This window comes from Porites lutea, chromosome 1 (genome assembly GCF_958299795.1).
Source record: "Porites lutea chromosome 1, jaPorLute2.1, whole genome shotgun sequence".
In the NCBI taxonomy this organism is placed as follows: domain Eukaryota; kingdom Metazoa; phylum Cnidaria; class Anthozoa; order Scleractinia; family Poritidae; genus Porites; species Porites lutea.
In genome coordinates, this window is record NC_133201.1 from 2,620,439 (window position 1) to 2,632,700 (window position 12,262).

The 12,262-nt window shown below is 37.5% G+C and overlaps 3 protein-coding genes and 1 long non-coding RNA gene across 4 annotated transcripts in view; 1 reads left to right on the plus strand and 3 right to left on the minus strand.

Moving 5' to 3' along the window:
• Positions 1-260: 260 nt before the first annotated feature.
• Positions 261-1,908, minus strand: LOC140933854 (uncharacterized). Its single transcript, XR_012165087.1, has 2 exons — positions 1,796-1,908; positions 261-967 (listed from the first exon to the last, which is right to left on the minus strand). It is a non-coding gene; the product is annotated as an uncharacterized lncRNA (long non-coding RNA).
• A 734-nt stretch (positions 1,909-2,642) lies between these two features.
• On the minus strand, positions 2,643-5,005 carry LOC140933862 (uncharacterized). Its single transcript, XM_073383527.1, has 2 exons — positions 4,803-5,005; positions 2,643-3,780 (listed from the first exon to the last, which is right to left on the minus strand). The coding sequence occupies exon 2, from the start codon at positions 3,750-3,752 to the stop codon at positions 3,249-3,251; it is 504 nt and encodes a 167-aa protein (XP_073239628.1). The 5' UTR covers positions 3,753-3,780; positions 4,803-5,005; the 3' UTR covers positions 2,643-3,248.
• Positions 5,006-5,657: 652 nt separating this feature from the next.
• Positions 5,658-6,935, plus strand: LOC140933870 (uncharacterized). The gene is made up of 2 exons (XM_073383539.1): positions 5,658-5,779; positions 6,203-6,935. The coding sequence occupies exon 2, from the start codon at positions 6,208-6,210 to the stop codon at positions 6,748-6,750; it is 543 nt and encodes a 180-aa protein (XP_073239640.1). The 5' UTR covers positions 5,658-5,779; positions 6,203-6,207; the 3' UTR covers positions 6,751-6,935.
• Positions 6,936-7,356: 421 nt separating this feature from the next.
• The window catches only part of LOC140933898 (myeloid leukemia factor 1-like), a 6,138-nt gene continuing 1,232 nt past the window's right edge, over positions 7,357-12,262 (minus strand). Inside the window, exons 2-7 of the mRNA XM_073383574.1 lie at positions 11,428-11,644; positions 10,862-10,990; positions 10,009-10,081; positions 9,735-9,821; positions 8,932-9,036; positions 7,357-8,031 (exon numbers count right to left, since the gene is read on the minus strand). Of these exons, the coding sequence (XP_073239675.1) occupies positions 7,805-8,031; positions 8,932-9,036; positions 9,735-9,821; positions 10,009-10,081; positions 10,862-10,990; positions 11,428-11,644 (838 nt within the window). The 3' untranslated portion in view covers positions 7,357-7,804. The remainder of the gene's footprint in view (positions 8,032-8,931; positions 9,037-9,734; positions 9,822-10,008; positions 10,082-10,861; positions 10,991-11,427; positions 11,645-12,262) is intronic.

Here is a 12,262-nt window from a genome sequence, read left to right on the forward strand (position 1 = left end):
TTGAGGGGGGGCTTAATAACTATCTTCCACCTGAAAAGGAGTGGGGGCTTCCTATTAGTGGGCGAGGAGTCTTAACAATAGTCTCAATCGAAACACTTCCGTGATCGCGTGACTGCGATTGCTGATAGTGATTTTCAGAATAACCTTTGCCCCATTTAGCTGAAAATGATGACGTGATGCCAGCCATTTAATTTGGACAGGCAAGTGTGGATGGACGGGAGCGCCAGTAGTCGGCGTTGCAAGCGTTGTCAGCGTGCATCAAGTAATTACGTTTTAATTCTTTATTTTCGCAATCGTTTTGAATAACGGCGTTATTTAACGTTAACTTTGTCCTCATCCTTTTAGCTAATTCAACTGACCTTTTACAGTTCCGAACCGGTCATTTTTGTTACAGTATTCATTTCTTTAACTAATACAAAATAATCTTTAAAACAGGGATATTTATGGATCCTAATCACCATGACAACAGTCTAAGATTCTTGATCATAAAAGAAGTTCATAATCGTGCTCAAAGTTCCAATCAATTCCCCGAGAAGTTGGCGAATCTCCTCGGAGAACTTCGCATTTGGCGATCTCTCGTCGAGGCGCGACTTTAGCTTTTCCAAGAGCGAAGTGGCTCGATTGAAGCAAGGTACCCCTTCCTTGACCAAAATCTGAACGGTTCGGTCAAACTCGCTGCTCGGTATCATGGCTGTTTTGATATTGGCACATATTTCCTTTGTGTTCCTCGTATGAGGCACGCCCTGGCTGAATCGCACCACTTTTTTGAAGTCCTCGTCCCATTTCAAGACAACATCCAGAATAAAATGCAGGTCGTCTAGTTGTTGCTGCATTGTATCATATTGCTTTTCCAGTTCTCTTATTTGTGACTTGAACAGCTTGGTGTTTTTGTTGATTGAAGTTATCGATAACTTCTCGACGCGGGTCGTAAGTTCTTTATTCTCGTTTATCGCTTCTTTCGACATTCCTGTAAAAAAGACAGAACCATCAGTACTCGCGGCTTAGGTGACCGATACAAGAACCTTTGAGAGTTCAAAAACAACTCAAAATTTAGAAAGGCTAAGCAGAGGGAGTGACTGTCCGGTCCGAGCATTTCTCACGATTGTATTAAAAAACTGGACCGTATTCAAAGTTTGCAAAGTCGAAGTAAAGCGCATTTCATGCCAAAGTTTATAGCCAAAAGGTTCCTTGAGTTCTTCCGCGCATTCCCAAACAAGGTGAGAATAAATACATTAGTAAAACATGAGCAAACTGACAAAAGTAAATCGATGTCGTCCTCAGAGCTTTCAATACCCTGGTGCTGACCAAACGGATCGCCGCCTCTGGACAGTACGGAGATTGCAGTTGAAACTGCATTCTCGAACCCAGAGCTCTTCTCTATTGTCCATCACTACGGATTCGGAAGCGTTGACTGGGGTCGGGAATATTGAAACTGCATTGTGGTATGGGTAAGATGAATGTTTCGGGCATGCTCTTTGAGTGTTTCGAGAACAGCTGATTTTAATTAGCATATCTAGCAAAAGATTTGCGATCGTTGCATGTATAAACTAAAGCGAAAATTGAAAACTTGAATTTAAAAATGTGTAAAATGTCATTTGTTGGTATTTGTGTTTGTAGTCATGATCAATACCACGAATGAGGAGGATTGAAGAAGTTTTAATTTTCGGTCTTTCATTTCAAAGTTTAATACCATACAAGATGCTAAGGAAGAGAGCTATGAAATTGGTTACATACAAACCAGCGTTACAGTAATATTAACAAGGATATACAGTATTCGTCGGTTTAAAATGCTTACCTTAACAGTCGAGACCAAAAGCTCCTGGTGTCGTTGTGATTTTCACAAACAAGTTACTTTATTTTACCGGCATAAGATTTCGGGAACACTACTAGAAGTAGAATATTTTTCCAGACAAAAAAGCTTCGCTAACGACCCACCTAGATTTCATGCATAATATGACAAATCGGCGGCTGGCATCTGATTGGGTCAGAATTTCCAAGTCCGTAAGATCATTGGATGAGGCAATCGAGCAGGTGCAGAAGAATCTGACTTAAACGTATTTGAATTTGTTCGCCGAAACATTGGTTTGATGTAAAATTTCACAGACAATATTCTATTATTTGTTGTACAGTATGACCATGGTAAAGCTTGCCATATATAGTCATCAGCAAATTTCTTTTTATTGAACTAAGAGTTCGATGAACGTCTGTGATCTCATCGCTCAGTATCTGCATTCATTATTTATTTTTTGTTTGTCATTTTACAAATGAGTGCATTGTAATTTCGAAAGAAATCGAATTGTATAAATTCAAGTACAGAATTGAATGCAAACAAAATATGTCACTTTAACTGCAAAGTAAAACAATTCTATAAAATGTAAGGTTAAAAATATTGAACAAACGAAAATAAACAAAAATTAATGATTTATTTGTTTTTTTGTTTGTGAAGGTAGTGTTAATTTGCGAGTTATTTCAATAAGGACAATATTTTAATGTCTGCAGGAAACGGAAATTCATGCAAGAAGTGCACGAACATTGATCAGTCACCCGTCATAAACGACAAAATATTCTCATATATCACTTTTAACAAACTTTTATTGTCATGGTCATCAGTGAAGTTTTGTGTTCATCTCACTATCGAGTTTACACAACACAAATAATTAATTTATCTATGTTTAACTATACCTTTAGTATTTTTGGGAGTTTATTTCGCCCAAATACAATAAGCAGTCTTTTACAACACAAAGAGTTCTTTCTAAAACATCATTTCTACAATTATCAACAACCTAGAACTGCAAGAAATTACATGTTTTCAGTGTGAATATTTTTCTATATAATAACTAAAAAGTAGAGCATCTTACCGATCTAAGTTTTTGAGTGAAACGCCAAGTATGGTGATTTTAATTAGTTTTCAAACAAGCCGAGCAAAGGAGGTCAAGATTTTCTTTCTGCCTGTACACTAAAGTTCAAACTTCTAGAGTTCGGTTCTCAACTCAGGATGGATTATTTCTACCTGAATAAAAAAATTAACTATACAGGATGAGCTCCTGAAATAAATATAAATAAATGTTTGTCATTTCCATTGGAATTACAGGAAAACTGATTAAATAAAATACAGTTAACGGAACACAACAAAGGCTTAGAAACATAAAAACTTACAATATGAAACTATTGTCATTTTTTCAGTTAAGAAAATTGTCAATTCAACTTCACAGTTTGCATCGGTTGATATCTTTTTACTTTGTGGGGATTTATTGCTCAAAATAAATATCCATCATAGTATCAGTAATTCCTGTTAGTCGACCAAGAAGCTGTCGAATTTCTTCGATAAAAGAGGCTTTGTAAGCAGCGTCATCGTTCAAAATTTTTGACACTTGTTTTTTCAACAATTCGAGAGCTTCATAAACTTGTTGAAAGCAGGGAACATCAGCAGTGACCAGATTTTGCATTCTGAAATAAAAATCCCCATGAATGTCGTTTAGATGAGTTTCTATCTGAAAACAAATTTCTTTGACATTCCTAACGAAAGGAACACCTTGGCTGTTACGCTCAATCTTGTCAAAATCATGCGCCCATTTCTTTATACTCTCATTGAGGAACTCGAGGTCTTGACGTTGTTGAAGTAACGTTTTCTGAAGCTTTTCTAGGTCAGAGATCTCCTTTTGTAGTTCCTGTTTGTGATTAAGAACTCGTTTAAGCGAGACACTCTTCCCACTAAAAGAGCTTGTACCGTTCACGTAAATCGGGGTCTCCATTCTAAATTGCTACAGCGAGTAGACGCTCCTACATTTAGAGAAAGGAAAATAGATGTAGAATATTAATACGCATACCAACATATATTGAAAAAATAAGTGGCGTGGAAAATTCCGTTCTTAGTGCATATGTTTCACGTGCGAATAAATTTACTGAAAAGCAAAGTTGTCCTCAGATATTATTGAAACAAAGCATGTAATGTTTCTAGGCCAAAAAAGGAAGAGAAAAGAGAAAAATGAAAAGGAAATAGGAAAAGAGGAGAAAAAAAGGAAGGAAAAAACTTGATTCATGTTAACTATCTGTTATTTACTACTTTTTATATAGAAATCATACAGACCTTTAGCAGTACGTTTTGCGCACGAAAATGAAGGGCGCCTTTTTTAAACTAATTTGAGCAAAAAATTAGATCGTTGGCAGGTATTCTTTGCAAATTCTCCACTTGATCTCCTCTAGGAGACTAGATTTTGAGGCATTTAAAAATTGAAAATGGTAGTTGCTGATTGCCAAAAAAAAAAACAAGAAAAGAAAAGAAAAGAAAGACAAAATAAATGCTTTGAGCTATAGCTGTTTCAGCAGGGGAAAAGTGCAAAAAACGTGCGAAACGTGATATTAAGAGATCAGACGTTTCAGTTCTGTATTGGGTAATTTGCATATATTTTAAGATTCACAATCCGATTAATAAAGAACAAAATTCATATTCTGACAGTCGATCCTGACTATGATACAAGATTTAGAGAAATACATATTTATTTATTTATTTATTTTTATTTTTTTTTAAAAAATCCTTTGAAATGCCATGAATCGAATAAAACGTAGAATGAATTTGTACTCTGTTATTGCGGTCAATTTTGGAATATTGTCTCATTTCTTTGAATCGCCATGCGGGAAGCAACATGATCACCGATATAGATTTCCAACAATTTCATCGCTTGGGCTGTTCTTTACAAGTTAACTATTTCAAAATACATATAATTGATGATTTAAAAAATTCCTCAAAGAAAATAGTCAAGAGATTTTGTTTCTGGAGTCGACGGATTGTGTGTGAAACCTACCTTTTATATGAAGAAACGGCGACCACTTTCTCTTCAGCACTCGGCTACAAAACAAAGCGATTTCGTCGTTTCTTGTTTTGTTAGAGGTACAGGGGCGCTGCCAGACATCAAAAAGCCCAGAGGCGACACAAATGCTAAATAGTAAATGGCAAGGCATCTACTGCGAGTCAATTCATAATTGTGTAGCCGCACAGGTTAATATGATTGGTTAGAAGGCGTCATGCAGGTGAAAGAATTAAATATGGCTTTTCTTTTGTTATCGTAAGCTTCAGCCTTTTTAGTATAGTAACTGAACTGAATTCGTCTAGAATTCATACTTGCTTTATTTCATATCCCTTACCATTCCGTTTTATCGAAAGTTTGCTGGATAATGTCGCTGTTTAGAATGGCTTTCTTAGAGGGGTTAATAACTTCGGTATTAAATATTTATTACATATCCAGCAAAAAAAATAATAACTATGCCAAAATGTTTTTTGTTTTGGTTAATTTTTTCATCATATCAATGTCATCTGGAAGCCAGTGAAGCAAAGTTTGAAAGGCAATGAATTTGTAGTTCTTTTTTAAACAAACCGACGCAATTTTTTATTTTCATAAAATCCCAGAGAGATAAAAAGAAATATATCGTCTTTCAATATTTAGGCTATTACCTTAGTACACACCTCTGAAAACCCTTTCAAAGTATTTGAATATTTAATCGATTATTTGAATGGCTTTTATTTAAGGTGCTTAAGACGCACCCTAAATTATCTTGAATTTCATTGGTCGCTTTGTCGGAAGCTAAATCTACAGACACTATGGGAGTGTGGCACTGTACTATCGAGAAAAGAGTCTGATATTTGTTTACAGCCTTCCAATTTTCACAAAAATTGCTTAAACTTTGCTCCTAGAATTTACTTACCAAAAGAGCTTAATCGAGCTACCCCTGAAGTACATTTTCGAAGCCAGTTAAGACAACATATACGCCTACAAACTAGAAGGTATTTGATTCATTTTTTCAAACGAATTTATCTACGGTAATATAATATGCGCATTTTTTCAAATATAGGCGCATTATCGTATTTTAGCCTACTAGGTTAATTTTCATCGACATCTAAACTCAAGAAATATTTTCCTTTCTCAATATTTAAATAAGAACTAAGAAGTTAAAGGTTATCCAATCGGCTTTATTAAAAGAACGCTTAGTGTTTTTCTAGAGGATCTACAATCGCGCCTCCTCATTTCGTCTATTTCGATTCAACTATGTGACATAAATTAAGTCAAATGCTGTGTATGTCGCGGAAAACAAACTTGAATATGGAACATCACATGAGTATATCAACCAAAATGGGAAATCTTGAGTGAGTATAAAACCTTAAAATGCCTGAGATGTATTCCAAACATGAGTGAATTTTTTCCTCTAGATAAGATGAGTGGGCCTGTCGCAACAGAATTATCAAGCAGCTCTCTTCACTTAAGACAGCTGGGTGCCACCGGAAACGGTCTGGAAACGAGCCACGCCCTGTCAATGAAAATGATTGCCACAAACAAACAACAGCTTCAGAAGACCGTGGGGAGGCTGGAGAAGATGCAGAGTCCAATGAAAACACAGCGCGATGACCTTTTATTCGTCGTGGCGATCATGCAGGACTGGATCCAAGTCTTGCACGAGTCTGAGCGCGGTCACAGTGGGGTGCCTGTGTTAAGATCAGTCAAGGAGGGTTGCAATGAAATCACGCCTCGTTTGAACAGCAATACTAGCGACCTTAATCAAGCTGTACAGCGGCTCAGCAAGGCAAGCGTGCCGCGTGTTGCGCATGTGCAGAAATGTCTTAAAGATTTGAGAAAAGAAATTCGTGCGGTATTTGACAACGAGAGCACTTATAATGGAAAGTTTGTTGAAGATCTACGAGCAACAATGGGCAACATTATTGGCACCGCAAATGCTTTACTTGCACTCTATTATCAGTAGATTCATTGTCGCAGGCAGGCATCACTGGAAAAAAATAATGCAGAGCTAACAGTACCAGTAAACAATTAAATTACCAAATGGTCTAAGAAAACAGAAAAAAAAAAGAACCCTTCATGTAATCAGGTAAACTGCCTGTGGGCATAACGGACAAAATTCTCTTAGAAGCTTCATAAGAAGATGTAATTAAAATTAATATAAAAGAAATATTAACAACCTTGTCTGTCGTGTTGCTCATGTTTCATGTGTCGAGTGTCGTGTTGTCGTGTTTCCACTTCAGTCAGGCATACGTTGAATACGCGCAGTTCGAACAAAACTTTGATGTATCGGTGTATCGGTGACCGCTGAGCAGAAAAATCAACCATTAATTGCTCGAAGACGGGGCACGCAGTCTTGGGTCCGTACTTGCGTATCTAGTATTCTAGGCAATACTCTCTCAAGGCAGCAGAAATAAAACGCGGCTGGATTTACACAGTGATACAGTAAAAATGCACCAAAAAGTTAAGCACATTTAAGGGACAAAATTCTTTTAAACGGACTTCAGGGTATTCGAAGAAACCTTGAAGAATTAGTTAAATTAAAAAAAAACCATTTTCGCAACAATATTAATTTTTGGAAGAACTTTTACTGAAACACTTTATTTTGCTGACCGAAAAAACTCGATTTCATGTACACGGTCTCACATTATGCATGAAATGTTTGGCGAGAGGAAAACTGGCGCAGTACAAACCACTTTAGTCAAAACGCAAAAAAACGTTACACAAAGATACAACTGAAAGCTTACTTACTCCACATCCGGATCTTCGACTAGTTTTACTCCACTGTACTTAAAAAGAGAGTTGCTTACAACATGTACAACAACTAATTCTTCATCCTAAACTATGTTATAATTTAATCCTTATGCATCTTTATCATTACTGTATCTCAATCTGGCTGAAATGCACTGAAGAAGTAAGTAAATCAAAGCTGTTTTTACTTAAATTCGAGCACACTTAAGTATCCAGCGTTCTGTCAAAATTCTTTGATAATAAAGTATATTTTACGTCACTTCTGTTGTCTACAGCCTGTCGGAACGTGGTTCGTGTCGGTTCACGGGCCGGCTGTTCAGTCTCACGTGCTTATCACGTTTAGATTTATTTCTCTGGCTCCTCTCAGCGACACCAGCAAGGTCCTCTTGGCCCCAGTCCCTTTCCCGTTCGACTCTGTTGTGTCGAACACTTCTCTCTTCCTCAGCAGGTGCCACTCCAGCATGGCGGCCATGATGGGCGTGTCCGGTTCTGTGATCTGTAGCAACGTTAACGAAAAAAACTCAGCACCACACTACAGTAAAACGTTTGCTAAGTGAACCTCTGTTTAGCGGTCACCCTCTAATAAGCGGTCACATAACAAAGTTAAGGAAATCATTTCCCTTAATTACTGTAAAACAGACCTGTACTAAGCGGGCACCTGTATTAAACCGTCCACTCTGTTTAAGCGATCGCGGTAACCTTTTCCGAGGTCCCAACGACTCATTTTTTACTGCTTTCACTTCTATTAAATGGTCACTTTAACAAGATGTACAAACCAAGTGCAACAGATACACTGTATATTGGCGTTTAGCAGTTTTTTACCATACTTGTCCAATACTCAACAAATTTATGCATGACTTTGTTAAATTTCTCATTGTTTTGCTTCGTTCTTTATTGTTATGCTTTAGATCAGTATTGTAATGTGAACACAATACAATACAATGCCATGCATAAATTTGTCCGAGTATTGGACAACCCTCCGTTTTACTAATCTCCTACCCAGATCTCTTGGCTTCGTTGACAAGAAATCTGGGAACGAGATTAGGCTTTTACTTCCTTTCTTCGGGCACAAGCAGAGGTAACTCAAACTGTGCAAACACTTTTAGGTCATTTGGTTGTGGGATAAATATTTCGCTCTTTCACCATCTTCAGTTTCTTGAACAACCCTTAGGTTTGTCAAACTGTATTAACCTCGATTTAACGAAGGGCCAAGGGACTGACAAAATTTGTTCACTATAACGAGGTTTCTTTACATCGAGGTTCTTTTTCATATATTTTACTTTTTTACAGTATTGAGGTAAAGAAAATACATGTAGTTTGTTATGTCGAGGACTTCGTTACATCGATGTTCGTTAAATCAAGGTCAGCACTGTACAGACAAATTCCAAGAAAGTACCTGTATCTCCAAGAGCTCTGACATGGGGGCGATGCCTATCTCTTAGCCCTTGTGATGACTGTTTTGTTCGCTGTCTCCACTCCCGGTCAAAAGCAGCAGCATCGTCTGTTATAAGTCAGGGGTATACATTCAATGATGATTCAAATGCCATACATGTATCAGGGTGCAAAGAAAGTCAGCTTTTAAAAAGGTTTGTCCTTTGGGCAAGCTGTAGCTATCACATACATGTGCTAGTCCAAGAATCATTTCAACAGGCCCCCCAAAATAGTTTTGACAATCACAATTGATTACAGTTGTTCTGTAACTGAATTCCAAAAAACTTCACTATGTGATACAACATTCCCATATCTACTATTTTGGTACTTACTTGTGTGAATGTGTCCCATGCAACCAGATAATCAATTAATGATTTTAGGGACTTTCACCCAATCCCACATATTCTTTTGATTAAACAAACTGGCAACTAAAAATTTGCATCTGGCAACTATATTTCTCCAGCTGGTCGCCAAAAGACCCTGATATCAGCCCTGAAAATGCTAGTTCCCAAGAGTCAAATGATAATACACAGTTCCAGAGCCTGGTAGCTCAAAACTGAACCTTTGTCACACCCAAAGGGCTAAAATTGGACAAAATGGGGTACAAAAAGCACAACATTATTATTTTTGCTGCCTGGCGTACCTCTAATAGTACCCCAAACCCCGCCCTCCCGCCGGCCCCTGCCATACTCATGGGGCCTAAAAAAAGAAACATTAAGTTTACAAATTTGTATGTAGTATCATTAAGAGCAACATCAAAACACTCACTTTCATCCAGGTTAATAAAATCCTGCTTTCTTTCCTCCTCACCGGTTCTTCTATTCATTGATTGCTCAATCACGTGCGAACGATCACCTGTGAAGGATACAGAAATGTAAACATTTAAGAATCATCCATTGAAATTGTCACCATGCGTCCCACTGCTGCATAAGAAAGAGTTTGAAAACTTCTCCCCTGAAAATTTTTTTCATCAACGTGACAGATCTTTATAAGTGCTAATTTAACAGAGTACTTCAAATGTTCAATTTACAAGTGAACCCACCAAGGTGATGACCAATAGCCATCCGATGCAGCCCAGATTCTGAGTCTCTCACGGCATGCTGGGTTTCTTTCACCTAAACAACAACAAGAAAAATAAATAACGTATTTTATGCATGCGCATGTTTACTGTAAATTTTTTAAATAGAGATACTTTTGAACATAGATGAACAATAGTTTTAAAATTGCTCCTTCAAACATTCTTGTGAACAAAGCTCATCTCACAAGATAAGCAACAAGACTGATACCTCATAACTGGTATATCAAATGGTGGGGCTATGCTCAGTATTTGTACAGATTTTTGGATCCAAAATTCCAGACTATTTACAGCCTTTTTTCCAAAACAATAATTTCGTTTTCCACACTAGAGGTTATCAAATAGGTGATCAATAAGGGCCTTACAAATTGCAGGAACAAAGCCTTTTTTACAATGCACTGCAAACGTACAGTTGAGATTGAATAAGATTTCACCAAAACAAAAAGAAAATTTCACTTATAAAGCACTTGTTGTAGCTTTGAAAAAAAACTCAAGACGTTTTACCATTTTCCAGACTTAATCTCTAATTTCCAGACTTTTCAGGCCTGGAAAACTGCCGGGAAAATTTCAAGACTTTTTCAAGAATTCACAACTCTGTAAGAACCCTGTACAACATGAAAAACAAGGATAAGTGTTGAACGAAAAGCCCACAGTTCATTCATTCTGTGGCGATTAACAGTACTGATTTGATGTTGAAAGGTGTCAGATTGCTATGTGTCAATCAGAATAATCAAACCACTACAGCATGTACATCTGTCACTGCAAAGGTATACACGTAGCTGAGAGAAGAGAAATTTCAAAAGCATATAGAGGAACTTACTCCGCCTGGAGCACGCTTGGTTGATTTGGATGCTTGGAAGTACTTGGGTTCCCCTCTGCCGTCATTAGAGTAACTCATAACAGTTGAAGATGAATAGCTGTATGTGTTGGGATCATTTGCCATTCGCTCCTGAATGAACAACAAAACACAGTAAAAAAATAGACAAAACATCAACATGAAAATGTGGGTTTTCAACTGCAGGCAAAGGAGAAACCCTAAAAACTTAATGCATCTAATACACAACAAAATGAACAAATATGAAACATTTTTACCATATTATTATATTGTTGACTGTAACTGAATTCAACAAAAGCAATATAAATTGTAAGGGATGCCTGGAATAAAGCCCAAATTTACTTCAAATTTATAAACTGCTAGATTCTCATTTCAAATTGTCTTACAGGAACCAAGGAACAAAGGGAAGACATTTACACTGTATGTAAGTTCAGCAATCCCTAAGGGCCTTTTTGAAGCATCTGTCGATAATGAACGCAAGCTTTCCTATGTACAGCCTCACTGTCAGAGCAAAGGGTCACCATTAGGTTCTCTGTATAAGCTCCACTTACAAAGTTCTGGTGCATATTTGCCATCATGGAGTTCATGTTTGCGAACATGTTGCCAAACATGCTGCCGAACATGTCATGGGGAGCTAGCTGTCGATTGTTACGAAGCGATCGATCACCTCGCTCTCCATTGTCAATGGCAGGGCGTGTTGAAGGGAAACCAAAGCTTGAAAAAGGATCTCCAAATCCATTGAAAACAGCCATCCTCTGCTGATGTTCCCTGACAAAACAAGATACATGAGCACGCACTATGCAATTCATTTACCGATATACAGATTAACACATGGAAAAATTGAAGAGAGCTCAGTGAACCTGTAAAATGTAAGGTTTTGAAGGTTAAAGGTTTGGTTTGTAAAAACACGTCTTGGAATCAAGGAAACAAAAAACACAAGGCAACAATCATATTTAGTTTAGAAGGTATTGTTCATCACTAAATTTCAACTTGTCCTTGTCCGTGAACATACTTATTAAATAATTTTACACAGCAACCATCAGCTGTAACAATGACTGAGCTCAGCAGTAACAGGTGTTACGGTTACGGCCCCTAATGACAACCTTACATACCACATCAACCATGATAATGATTGCTTGCATTCGCCGTTTGAAATATGCTCCAGAAAAAAGAATTTGTGCTGCCCGCTTCATTTGCACAGGCAACAATATATTTGGTGGAAATTGCCAATAGCAAACCCACACATCCAGCTGTCTTGATGGGGAAGGAACGTAGCCTCATTTCTCAAACAGAGGCTGGTAATTGAACCTACCCACACTAGTGGCAGGATTACACTGTAGCTCAGTCGGTAGAGTGCTTGACTGAAGAGCAGGAGGTCGCAGGTTC